The sequence below is a fragment of the Drosophila mojavensis genome, unplaced genomic scaffold, assembly GCF_018153725.1.
Source record: "Drosophila mojavensis isolate 15081-1352.22 unplaced genomic scaffold, ASM1815372v1 contig_36, whole genome shotgun sequence".
Taxonomy (NCBI): Eukaryota; Metazoa; Arthropoda; class Insecta; order Diptera; family Drosophilidae; genus Drosophila; species Drosophila mojavensis.
This window is the reverse complement of record NW_025318858.1, coordinates 18,890,863-18,904,603: the sequence shown is the minus strand read 5'-3', so window position 1 is coordinate 18,904,603 and position 13,741 is coordinate 18,890,863. Positions and strand designations below refer to the sequence as shown.

At 36.8% G+C, this 13,741-nt stretch overlaps 2 protein-coding genes and 1 long non-coding RNA gene across 7 annotated transcripts in view; 2 read left to right on the top strand and 1 right to left on the bottom strand.

Annotated features, from left to right (window-relative positions):
- LOC6577284 (uncharacterized serine-rich protein C215.13) overlaps positions 1-13,741 on the bottom strand; it is a 42,919-nt gene that overhangs the window by 22,069 nt on the left and 7,109 nt on the right. For both annotated transcript variants that reach the window (XM_032728876.2, XM_032728877.2), the window contains one exon: positions 1,258-1,538. In XM_032728876.2, the coding sequence (XP_032584767.1) occupies positions 1,258-1,531 (274 nt within the window). In that variant the 5' untranslated portion in view covers positions 1,532-1,538. The remainder of the gene's footprint in view (positions 1-1,257; positions 1,539-13,741) is intronic.
- Positions 3,822-5,640, top strand: LOC6577283 (outer dense fiber protein 3-like protein 2). Its single transcript, XM_002003214.4, has 2 exons — positions 3,822-4,205; positions 4,316-5,640. Exons 1-2 carry the CDS (start codon positions 4,190-4,192, stop codon positions 4,561-4,563), a joined length of 264 nt encoding a protein of 87 aa, XP_002003250.2. The 5' UTR covers positions 3,822-4,189; the 3' UTR covers positions 4,564-5,640.
- LOC116803871 lies at positions 11,223-13,542 on the top strand. Of its 4 annotated transcripts, XR_004363879.2 has the most exons (3): positions 11,223-11,481; positions 12,271-13,119; positions 13,208-13,542. It is a non-coding gene; the product is annotated as an uncharacterized LOC116803871 (long non-coding RNA). The 4 variants fall into 4 exon arrangements; XR_006357121.1 differs by having other exon boundaries at positions 12,842-13,542; XR_006357120.1 differs by having other exon boundaries at positions 12,275-13,542.

Genomic DNA, 13,741 nt, shown 5'->3' with positions numbered 1-13,741 from the left:
AATGGACTGACACTCTAATATGTGAAAGTGAAAATGTTTATATATTTCGTCTAAGTGTTTCTTCTATGTCTTGCCTAGAAGTCTTTCGTCTAAATAATTCCTCTAAGTATTCTCTCTAAGCCTTACCTCTAAGTATTTCTTCTAAGCACTTCTTCTGTCTTTCCTCCAAGTCCTTCATCTAAGTCTTTCCTCTTAGTATGTCTTCACTTTACTGCACTGCACTACTGACCCCCACCAGGCCTGGGCGACTGAAGAAATGCTGCAGCTGCTGCCCATTATATAGGGCGGCTTTCACTCAATGACGAAGTCGCTCTCAAATGTTGAGCCCGACGGCAGGTAGAGATCGTTGCAGTTGAGCTCTAAGTGACCAATGGGAGCACTCTCTGCTGCTTCGGGCATTCTAGCTTCGTGTTACTCAAATATAAATACGAAATGAATACTGCTGCTAACACATAGACAACTTCAATGATCTTCCGTAGCTCTTTGTCGTCCCTTGCTCTTGTTAGACATATAGACGGAGAGTTCGACTGTGAGATGGACATAGGCTAGATCTAGCCTGAAATTGGCTAAACTGGCGGCATTATTATTAAATATAGTACACAAAAAAATCCCTTTGGGTCTTCTCTCTTCGCTTTTACTCTGACAAGTTCTTCATCACTCGGTTTAAATATATATGTTACTTTTAATTGCGGGTCTGCTGTAAATGTAGAAATGCAACAGCCTGCACATAAGTGATACACGCATAAATAATTTATGAAAGCGCATATACTCCTTAGTTCAACTAGGAACAGAGTATTCGAAGAAAAAACACTAAGACATAAATTGAGTGGGGAAAGAGGGGCAGCAGCAGGCAGTCAGGGGTAGCCATGGCTTAGCTCTTCAGTCACAGTCAGAGCTTAGCATATTTCTTGTTGGCTGCTGCTGTTGCTGCTAAATTGTAAAATAAATCAAAATCAACATCACCCGACCCTCAAGCCAGCTGCCAAGCAAAGTGCCAATTGCATTGCCAGGCAATAGGAAATGGAGCAACTGGGGCAAGTCATGGGTCGACGGGGGCCAGTGTTATTGATGTGCTTTTAATTGAGGGTTGCATATGTGTAAGTGTGTGTGGGTGTGTGTGGGTGTGTGTGTGGGTGTATGCATCGTAGGGAAGCACATGTCTCGTAGTCATGTTACACGTTGCCATGTCTCGTCGCATGTCAAATCATTTAACTCATAACGGAAATTTTATTAGTATTCCAGGAGGAGAACACTTACCGGCATTCGTGCAATGTGCTAGCCAAATCAAAATGGCCAAATTGATGGACCAGCAAAAAATGCCAGAGAATCCACCAGCTGCCTTCCATTTGGCACTCTCGGCTCCGCTGCGTCGTCGTCGTCCTCGATGCTGTTGGTTATTTTTTGGGCAATATTTGCCCGGCATTTGCAGATTTGTTGCCACTTCGATGCCCTCAGCTAGTTGTTGATTGGAAATACCCAAATCGAGGCTCAGCCTCAGCTCCGTTGACTCCTCATGCCCGTCCGTATGCATCTTATTGCTGCAATTGCATATAGGAACAGAAAAAAAAAAGAAAAAAAAATTAATTCTTGCTGCAATTTTTTGTTTTCTGCAAAGAGTTTTTAGTTAAAGCCTTGATCGAAACTCAGCCCCTGCTGACCATATGGCACGCGCGACAGTTCTTGAGTGCCCGAGCCGTGCCACGCGGTCAGACATCATTTTAATGCAAGTGCAGCAAGTTTTCAAAACTTTTCTGCACTTTTCTCCACTCTTAATTTATGCAGGCGAACTTTGAGCATAAAAAATAAATTGACAGTTAAAAGAATTAAAGTTTTTCGCTCAAAGCTGATGTGAAAAAGTGGTAAGGGATCAGTTAAAACGTTTAATTAAAAAAAAGCTGTGAGCAACTCGTAATGTTTCAATCAATTTCAACTATTTCAATATGCAATTAACTCATTTTTCATAATTAATATGCGACATAAAAGCCAAAACTATTTGTTTACACAAATCAAAGTTTTATCTATTAGCCGTTAGCAATAAATTAATTAAATTCCCATCATTTTTTTTTTTGATGAAATAAATCGTTTGATTTACAAGATTAGTGTTTGCATTAAAAAGTTTATTTGAATAATATATTACTATTTTTTTGTTTACTTTATTTTTATTAACGAATTGTTTGGAGGCAGCCGTCGTTAGAGTTATTTAAATTTGCAATTTGTATATCTATTTATATATGACAAAGCAAAGCTAAAATTAAATTGGTTTCGTGGAATAAAACCGCAATTTTGTAAGTCAAAGCCAAAGACAAAGTTTTGGGTGTTATTTTTAGCACATTTTTAACTGTGCATGCTAATTTTGACTGGTTCTTATAATAATGTGCGTAAATTGACAACGCGACGCCTTTTGGATGAAAGTGCTAAAAATGAATGCACACAATGTGATCTGATATACCCTGTGAATATAAAAACAAGGAGGTATATCAAGTTGAAGAAGAATTCAACTTGAATTTATATAATATATATATGAAATAAATTTTATTTATATATGTAAATTCTTACTCGAAAATATTAAAAATATTTATATATAACTTCTTCTCACTTTTACAACATAAGAAAACTTATATAAAAGACACAAAAACTTGAAAATTTGCTGACAAACTGACAAACGTTAGGTTATTTGAAAAACGCAAAAAAAAAAAAAATAAATAAATAAAAAATACAAATAGAAATAAAAGTAGAAAGATGAAAGCAGATAGCTTCGTGGAGGCACGCATAAATTTGCGACTGTAATTTGGTTGTCAGAAATAAATGGCACCTATTTCAATTCAGCTCAATTCAGTCTCCGTGCAGGTGTCCAGGGACTTTCCCGAGTGTCACAAATGGCAGGCGAGGCAAAACTGACATTATTTAGATTAATGAACAGAACACAATTTGTCTGGCGAATACACTTGTCAAAATGCGTTTTCAGTATTTGAAAAAAAAAATGACCGAATGAATGAATGAGTGAGCGAGTGTCTGTGCCACTGTCTGCGTAACGAAAAGAGGGAATGAGGGGGCGTGGCGTGATGAGCGTCTCATGTCATATGCCGAGAACAATGTAAAAATTGCACAATTTGAAACAAATTAAAAATTAATTAGCATGGCGTGTGCATTAAACGTAATTAATGTTTTTCCTTTACGCCTTAGGTGTTAATAATAAATGAGCGTGTGCTTTTTATTTATTTATAGAGCCATGTATTGATTGCCGCCGGTCAGCAGCAGAAGCCGCTTAGCGCTGTGAATAAACTTTTTTCCAATCAACCAATAGCGAAAATTATCAATCAAACAAAAAAAAAAAAAAAAAAAAAAAAAAAAAAAAATTATAATAATAATTAAAGAAAAAGGGAGGGTGGTATTTTATTTCATATAAATATATATGGTAAAAATAATTATATATTTACTGTAGTTTTTTTTTTTCAGAGTACATAGTTTATAATAATGATAAAAAAATATTCAATGCACTTTTTAAAAGTATTTAATATTTTAATTTAAGCTTTCATTATTAATATTTTATTAATTCTTCACATATATGTATTATTTCTATGTGTATAAAAATAATTATTAATATTACATTTATTAATTTTGGGATAAAATGATAACATTAATATTAGGTTAATATAATATTTAATAGGGATTCAACTCCAAATAATTATATTATTAATTTGATTCAATTTTTTTTTTTTTTTTTAATATACAATATGAACATTAAAATTAACATTATAAATATATATTCTAGCATGCCATGAAAATACTCCGATTTTCGTATGCAACAAAACGACATGAACAAATTTGCTTTCGAACAAATTTTATGTAAGAGTACACACACAAATAAATTTTTACAAAAAAGTAGAAAATTGACGCTTTGAAGAACAAAAACTAGATTTAGACGCAGAGACTGAAATTTCGTCGTGGATTCATAAAAACAAATATTTTCGTGAAATTTTTTGGAAAACAATTTAGCCTTGACATTTGTTTCGCACAGACGGCTTCGGATCGAGACGATTGTTGTTCATTGTACAATTGGTATTTGTTTCGACAACAACTAGAAACTAGGGCCCAAAATTTATAAAAAACAAAAAAATAAATAAACACATACATACATTATATTTCATCCCTTAAGGATTCCTGTATTTAAAAGTAATTGGAATATATAATGCCGAGAACATCAGGTAAATTAGAATGTGAAATCAATAATATATGATTTTATTTATTTATTTTTTATTTATTTACTTATCATTATTATTATTTTATTTTTATTTTTTGTGTGATTCATATCTAGGACCCGGACCAGCGGCTTATACATTGCCGAGCACCTTTGGCTATGAGCATTGCGATGCGCGCATGCGTCGCGGTCCACAATATTCGTTTGGACGCAAGCCAGCCTTGCCGGCATTCAATCGATCGGGTCCCGGCCCGGCGGAATATCGAATAGGTCAAATTACGCGTTTTGGGAATGCGAAGGGACTTGAGTTTTCTATGCTTCAACGGGGACAGCTAAACAAACCCAACTCGGTGCGCTTCGACTAGCTTGACGCGAATCGAGATGGAATATACTACTGGGGGCGTGAAATGATTTCTTCACGTGAGCCTCTCGTAGACCAAGTTCCTAACCATCATTTTGTCACCCTTAGTATCAGGTAGTTCTCGGATTAAGTAGATTATATAGTGCTTCCCCTTTATTGAAAATTCATCCAATTTCATTCATTATCAATTCAAATTGCGGTCATGGTTAAGGCGACAGACAAACGTTTCGGGCCTGGTCAGTAGACAGTTGTCGGTAGTGTGGAGGAAAAGAAATGCCACTTGGCAATTCAAAAGGTTTAGAGTGCACTTGAGCTGGTTGGCTTTGTGTCTGGGCCATAATGAAGCCGCCATCGGCATTAAGTTGCCAAGCTCTTAAGTAACTTACTTTGACCATGCTGTCTGACTGGCTGACTGACTGACTGACTAACTGACTGACTGACTGACTGATCTGTGCTGTGGTTCTAAGCAAAAGCCTGTTATTTTCATGCTTCTTGTAATAATCACACAGTAAACAGACAGCAGGAGCAGACGGTCCGACTCGCATAGTGGCAGTGGCAGTGGCAGTGTTAGGGCACGAACGGACAGACAGGGGCAGGAGGGGCAGCTGAAGAGCAGGCATTGGTCGTGAGAACGCAACTGGAAGCAAAGAAAGGGCCTCGACTAACTGCCTCATGGCGACGCCGCATATTGTTGCCCGTTGTTGTTGTTGCTGCTGCTGCAGCCGCCGCAAGTTGTAATTGCAACGTCAACGTAAATGCATAGCACGAGAGCTGCACAAGAATTTCACGGATGTGCGATGTGCGATGCGTGCATTTTGCAGATGGCCTCGTTGGACACTTGGACGCTTGGACACTGCGAATTGGATTGGGTTTGAAAACTGACCAGTGCTGGACATCACGTACGCAAACACTAACATGTTTACACATCCATGCACTGGACGAAAATTGAATAGTTGATTTGAGAAAAAATATGTGTTTGACTTATGAAATATTTTGACAAGAGCCACCCAAACAAAGCTTGATAATTGTGTAAAACCCAGATTTGCATGAAAAAATAAAACTATACCAAAACTATACAAAATTGAGATTAGATTGTGATTCGATGAAAGATCTTTTAATTGCAGATAAAATGCTGGCTTGAAGTGAATAAAAAGTTTACTTTAAATAATTGAATATTTATTTAACTTTATATGTGGGGCTTAGGAAACATTATTTGGCCTTGTTTTCTTTAAAAAAAAATAAATAAATAATTTGAATGAAAATGTTGAATATATGTATAAAATAAAATAAACCATTAAATAAAAATTGCAGATGAAATACATTTTTCAAAATAAAATAAATTAAATTAAATTTTATTATAAAAATGAAAATGTATATTTGCGAAATAAAATAATTAAAGTTTCAACGAAAATATAAAATACAAAGTATGTATTTAAAAATAAAATAATTATAAAAAAAAATTAATAAATATTTATATATATATATTAATAAATAAAATAAAAATAAAATACCTACATATAAAATATAGTTTTTTAATCAATGATAAAATTTAAATATAATTGGTTATTTGTCATTTTTATGTTAATCAACTATTACTTTAGGCATTAAGCCTAGCCTCTAATATATATGCACATAAATTTTTCACAGTGCACACGTTTGATTGAACTTGGCCAAGCAGCTTCTTCCTGCAGGGGCTGCTGGCCGAGCGGCGAGTGTTGGGAGAGGAGAGAAGAGCCAAGCAGAAGAAACTGAAGATTTATCTGCGCGCGTTTATTTTAATGTTACGTTCTGGCATCTTGTGCCTTGGCCTGTTCTGTTTGAGTTTTTGGTTGGGTTAAGCAGCCGCTTTCAATGCATTTCAATGCATTGCCCACTATCTTTGTCTTTATGGCTGCTTTGGTGCTGCTGCTGCTGCTGCTGCTGTTGGTGCTGTTGGTGCTGCTGCTGCGGCGGCAACATCATCATCATCCTGACTGCTTTGGTACGTGGTACGTTGACCGCTTGGAATGTTGATTCATCTGCTGGCAGAAACTTCTTTTATGACTCCACTTGCTCTTTATGTCAATCAGCAGCAGGCCAAGCAGCAGCAGCAGCAGCATTTCTGCTGCTCATCGTTTATGGGCCATCAGCGCATGGATGCTGGCTCTGGCTCTGTCTCTGGCTCTGTCTCTGGCTCCTGCTCCTACTCCTGCTCTGACTCTGGCTCTGGCTCTGTCTCTGGCTACATTTGGATGTGCTCTTAACTATTTATAGTGCATATCGCTTTCCTATTCTATTCTTAACTTGTTAGATGCGCAATTTGCTGGCCCTTGCGCCATAATGGGGCAAATTACCTTTAAGTGCTGCTGTTGCTGCTGTTGCTGCCCATCGTCAGAGTTAACATGGCATTTATAATGCGTTCTTCGTTATTTTTAGCACGATCTTGGGGCCAGACTTGGCATTACATGATCTCTATGCCATGTTAATTGTATGTTGCGATTGCCCCAAAGGGCGCATCAAGCCCGAGTTGTTGGGTAATTGTAAATGGGCATAGTTAAGTAGCATAGAATTTAATTGCATATTTAAATAGCAGCCAAGGTTCGACTCGGCCAGGCTTAGTCCACCCGCTGCGTATACTTAATATGCCACACATCAACTTCATCAAATGGACTTGAAGGGGCCGCAATCAATGAAACAGCCTCAAATATAGTGCTTATATTATTTATGTTCTCGCCGGTTAATTTGACAGCCGCTGGCGATTGATTGAACCAAAAAGGGTTATAACAGAGCCCAAATCAAAGGCACGCAATGCCCATCGACCTCACACCTAATTAATTTTTTCTTTGTTTTATTTACCTTATGGATGGGAAACAGCTGCTTTATTCACTATTAATAGACTGTGACATTTGTTGCTGCCGTTGCTGCTGCTGTTTCTGTTTCTGTTGCTGCTGTCATGTAAATCGAATTCCTTAGCTGAGTTTAGCCTCCCCGACTGACCCTCAGCGCACGTGACTCGCCTCGCTGATTGGCCCCGAATACTTATAATGCGCACTTTTTTTTCGACACCCGCAAATTTCGCTTTCAGCTAGTTTAGACACAAATTTCATTTGCCACTGCGAATATTTGCGCGTTTAATTTACCATAAAAAACCCTCAAAATAAAAATTATTTTTAAACAGAGTATCATACAAGTCTGCTTCCCTTTTTTTGTGTGATACATTAAATTAAATAAAAATGCTACTTTGAATGACCCAATTTTTTTTTAATTTTATTTTTTTTAGTATTTTATAATTTATTTGCGTAAAATCAGCCTAAGCCAACAAATCTCATTTCAGTTGCAATTTCCGTCCCACATTCACCTGCCGAGGCAGCATCCCAACTGTAAGCTTCATAAATAAACGAGAAAACCTCAACTTTCAACTGAAAGACACAAATTTAACGGGCATACGAAAAAGGCAACAAGTCCAAAAATAATTTCATCTTCCTGCTGCTGCTGCTTGAAGAAAAAGTAGAGCAATGCCCGACGAAAAAAACTCGTCACGTATAAGACACCACCAACAACAACAACAACAACAGCTATAATAAAAGTGCATTCACATTTTGAAAGTAAAGCGAGCGAACTTTTAATGTTTTGCCCAATGCTGGGTCTTGGCCAAAATTGAAGACAGCTCAGTCCTTAAAGATGCGAATCGTAGCTGCGTCGACTGCGCGGCTTAAAGCTGTTATCGTATCTGTAACACGCTAAGCCCACCAAGATATTTATGTGCTCCGCATCGCTTTAGAGACGTGCTGCCAACAGAATTTCCTCAACACTCAATTACAACATTATGCGATTTGGGGTCTCCGACTCGGATCCGTAATGCCAATGTCTGAACGGCAAACCCCAACGGTTCTCATTCGCCCCTCTATTCTCCCACTCTCTCTCTCTCTCTCTCTCTCTCTCTCTGTCTTTCTCTCTCTGGACTGGCTGTCGTCTGGCGTCTGTCATCAGGTGAAAGGCAAACAAAATGTCAATTTGTATTGCCAGTTGTGTCCCTTTTTGTGTGCCTGTTTGTATACCTTATTATTCATACGCATATTACACATTCAGATTTAATGCCCCCTGGCCTCAGTCGTCACTCGTCACTCGTGAGTCGTGAGTCGTTAGTCTTCAGTCAGTGTCCTTTTTGTGTCAATAAACATTTACATGTTTATCTAATTTGTGCGGATTTCTGCGGTGGCCCTTCTTAAAGCCAAGGAAAGTTAAAGTTTTGCACTTAAATTGCAGAAGATGCAAAGATAAATAAAGCATATGTAGGCCACAAATACACACAGAGAGGAAGAGAGGGAGCGAGAGAGAAGATACCCTACTTTGAGTTCGGCTGGCAGTCAAGGCGAACCCATAAACTGATGTGAATTTCACTTGAAGAGCAGCTACGAAGCTTCGTGGCCCAAACGAGTTGATGACCAAGCCACAAAAATTTAAGTAAAGTTGTAAATCGAACACCAAACCGAGTCATCAACCGAAAAAAGAGACAAAAAAAAAAAAAAAAAAAAAATTCCCAAAATGCGACCAATGCCAATTGGACAACTTTGTTGTTGTTGCAGCTGTCACTGCAATGTTATAGCCACACAATTGCTGTTATTTCCGTATGCAAAAATTTTCAGTTTTGTTGCCTCTGCGACAGAGGCGACAAACCAAATTATTCAAACAAATGCACATATAGGGTGCTCCCGATCGATATGAATTCATTTTAATACTGCCCACAGCTGCTGCTCTCCTCTGCAAAGGCTCGACACGTGAGTGGAAATATTTGCAATAGGCCAGCTCATTTATTTTATGGCCATAGTGAATGAGTCAGTGAATTTGCTTTTACAGCCATTATTCCAATTGCATTGCAGAAGTATTGAAGTTGATATGGAGCAAGTGCTTTGCTTTAAATGGAAAATTACAAATATTATGACTCAGAAAGAACATTTTGTTCGTTCATAACATTTATAAAATATTTATATTTATAAGTATTTATGGAATGGGAATATTCTATAAAGATGCAATATATGTATTTCGAATATAATTCTCTAGCTCAGTTTACTCTACTTTCAGCTTGGCTGCTCTGCTCGCTCATTTGAGTAGGTTTAGTCAGCCAATATTTTTGAGAATCTCCTTCATTTCTAACATGATATAATTTTTACTTTTAGAACCATTTACATTTTTCGACAATAAATAATATTCAAAACTCTTGAAACGGAACACAAAAGTCAAAGTCTGAACATTAACTTAATTTTAACATAAATCCGGCTTTTGATTTAAGAGTGAACCAAAAATCAAAAATTCCATTCGTATGCTGATTAGACACTAAAATAATAATTATAATTGCATTATGTATTATTAGCTTTAAATTATGATTTATTATAATTTATAAGAGGATTATTAGAAGACTAGAAAAAAATATTGCGAAAATGTGAGATATTAAAAAGTGAATATAAGTTGAAAAATGGTTCCAAATACACTGTAAGAAATGAGCATAATATTAATAAATAAAGAAAATAGATAAGGAATCGTAATTTTTAAACTATTATTAATATTTACTTTCTGAGCAGAGTCAAGAAAGTAAATGGACTGAAATTAATATTTACTAGCAGAACAAATTCAAGAACGTAAATTTATTTCCAGTGCTTACGTCAAAGATCGTACATATGACTCAAGAAAATAAATCTCTTTTAGGTCTTACGTCAAAGACTTTTGGTTACGCATTCCATTTACGGTTTTTTTTTAGCCCTACGTAGCCATAAATATCTCAAGATTTCGGCAAACATTGAACAATCCGACTGCAGCGTTATCATTGTCTATCTGACTTATGTTTTTCTCTTTGTGTATCTGCGGAGCCGAGCGCCTGTGCGCCTCTCGTCTCTATGGGCTGGCACGTTCTCCTCCACTTGACATTTGCTGAAATTGTTTGCTGTGCATTTTGACGCTCAACATCTCGTAGACAGTTTATGGCAGCTGGCAAACGCCTTTCAGCATTTGCGCTTATTTGACACAATGGCTGATGTGAGTATGAGTATGAGCTCGGCTACCCAACTCCCAGCCCTTAACTACTCCCCCACTCTACCCCGTAAAATGCAAATTGTACGCCAGCCCAAACTCTAGGAGTTGGGGGTGCGAAAAGGTCTTTGTTTACGATATAACAACTTCTCCTCTTTTTTTTTGTGTGTGTGTGTGTGTTCGGGTTGTCTTGTTATGAATTTCGTTTCCAGGAGATACTTACAGCACGTTTGTGCCACTTGGCTTTGGAGGCGCTGTCATGGCAACAATTTGTAGGCAAAATCAAACAAGCCACAAAATGTTCATGTTTCAGAACTGTTGGAAAGTTTTTGACTGCAGTTTCTGATTGTCCTGTGCATTCAATTGAGGTCAAATTCGACTGGGGAATACCAAACGGTTGGCAAGTTCCCCCTCCTCCATCACAGCGCTTACAATGCTTATAAATCAACTTTTAGCGAGTCGAGTTCAAAGTAGACTAAAATCTTAAGAAATATGTTTCCATAAACTAGTTACACATTGATAAACCTTTCGGGCTTAATTGCTGTTTCTCGATCAACTGCTTTGCTTCCTCGGCTGTGTCTCTTAGCAATATGTTTTCGGCTCTTTCGCTCGATCAGTTAACAGCTGTTCATTGGCCTTTTATCATGATATTGCGCACAGTCACCACTGGCTGCGTCGACGTCGACGTCGGCGTCAAGTTCAACCTGAACATCGATTAACGAAAACTCACGCCTTAGCGTCGATTTGACGTTTAGCTTAATGGCCAAGCATAAATTGTCAAAATTGTGTGTAGAAAAAAAAAACGAAAAAAAAAAAAAAACAGCAGCAAATATTGCCCATAAAATGGAGCCCAAACAGGCGAATCGCTCCCTAGCTCTCAGAGCTACCCCAAACACTTGGCGTGACCATAAAATTAAAGGTATTATTAGCATTGTCGTTGTTGTTGTTGTTGGTGTGTGATTAATGCTGGCAATAAATGCGAAAAACCCAATACAACAAAAGCAAATGAAACAAAATACGCACAGATGAGTCAAAGGCAAATGAAAACCGGGGCTGGCTAACAGCTCAATTTGCATCGATCTATATATATATATATTTATATATTATATTGTATATGTATAATTGAGGCCACAACGTGCAAAATGATGTATGCATTTTAGAGTTTCGCATTTCGAATTTCTAAAAACAATTTAATTAAAATTACACGTACGTGTCGAAGGCTGCTGCGGCTGCCCAATAGGGCTGAAATGAATTTTCATGGTTTTTTGTTTTGCTTATATATTTATGTATATATATATATATATATTTTGTTTTTTTTTTCGTTATCATAATTGTTATTGGCCTTTTGTTTGCCTGTCTGTGTTCAGGTGCGGCGGCAATGCTGACTAACTAAGCGAGGCGCCGCTAAGTCGCGTAATTAGTTAGTTGCGCAATTTGCCCACATTTGGTCAATCAGTCAGTCAGTCAGTTAGACAGCTATTTAGCTGTTCTAGCGCACAGGTGATCTAAGCCGACCTAGCCTGACAGAATTGACAAATTTCAAGTCATTGGCCAAAAATAAACACATCATTTGTTTTCGACTGTGGCCAAACACACATCCACTCATCCATTCATTCATGCATTTATTCATTTGTTTATTGAAGCTGATGTTTTCGTATAATTTGTTAATTTTAATTTTTTTTCCTTCGTTTCTTACTTTGATAATAAGCAAGTCAGCTGCAAAAACTCGTTCTATCCAAAATGATAAACAAAGCAGCCAGAGTGGGTGAGAGAGAGAGAGAGAGAGAGAGAGAGAGAAGCGCACCTGACTGCAACTGACTCTTGATAAACATAATATAAATAATAATAAAGAACTTTAGATGTAAACTCAACTGACTGCGCGATGATCGCTCAGAACTTTAAGAGCAGACCTAGGCCATATATACTGCTATTCATCTCCGAAACATATATCGATCTTCGATAACCAACATCGATCAGAAGTCATGTAATCTAAGCTCTCATTCATTTCACTGAAACGTATTTATGTGCCCAGACTTTACTTCTCTAAAATCGATCAATACTCATCAACTCTTTGCGCCTCTAACAAAATATATATATAAATACCCATCTAAGTAGGACTGTCGATTCTCAAGACTCATTATGAAAGTTGATAAAAAGTAAATTTCCAGCTTAATTGTAATATAATCTTAGCCTCTCATTTATTCTACCTACATATACGCAGACTCTCTCTGCTCTACAAACATCAGCTCCATACTCAATTATATCAGCTCCTTTTCCAGCCTTTTTCGAAATCTGTATTTAAACAGAATCAATATAAATACCCATCTGAACGGCTATTTGTGTTAATGTCGCATTTCTGTTGAAATTTGCAATGTTTGATCGCGCTGATCTGTGGCTCAGGTTGATTTTCTCTGCATTGTCGTCAATGGGGCCACCAAGATGCGTCAGCACAAATATTCAATATGTGACCGGAAATGCGGCAAAGTTCCCCAAGCAACAACAGCAACAAATGAAACAACAACAGCACTAGAGAATTCCCAAGATAACGGAGAAAAAGGTGCGTCAATGATTGGATAGCCCAGCAAATAATGAGCATATTTACTTAAGCATTTAGTTATAAAAACAAAAATCACTTTTCAAACCAGACCTCGCCAATTTCGACAATTCTCTGTAACAGTGACTAACAAAACTATTGCAACACGCCAAAGGTTAAAGGCGATTGGTTCCAGCTGACATTTAACACATTGTAAAATTAACAATAAGTACTGAATGTTTATGTTAATTTATATAACTCACAGTTTCTCTAAGGGGAATACTGAGAGACATTCAGCTATACACCTCAAATGACTTTGCCAACAAAAACTGGCAAAATGTGCGATATATAATATGGAAACCATCTAATATCGATTAACCATGTAAACAAAAAAATCTCCTTAAATGATAGCGTTAATAAATTAAAGAAAATTTTAAGAAATTGTAAGGAAATTGTTTATTTATATAAAAATAATATTTGTAAAAATTATTTGTAGTTTAGTTTCAAGTAGTATAGTTTCTTATTTAAATTTGAAACTGGAGAATATTTTTTTTCTGTAATTTGACAAATTTTTAAAATTAATAATCTTTATATATTGACTTGACTATTTACAAAAAAAAATTTTTTTTTTAAATATATGTATAGA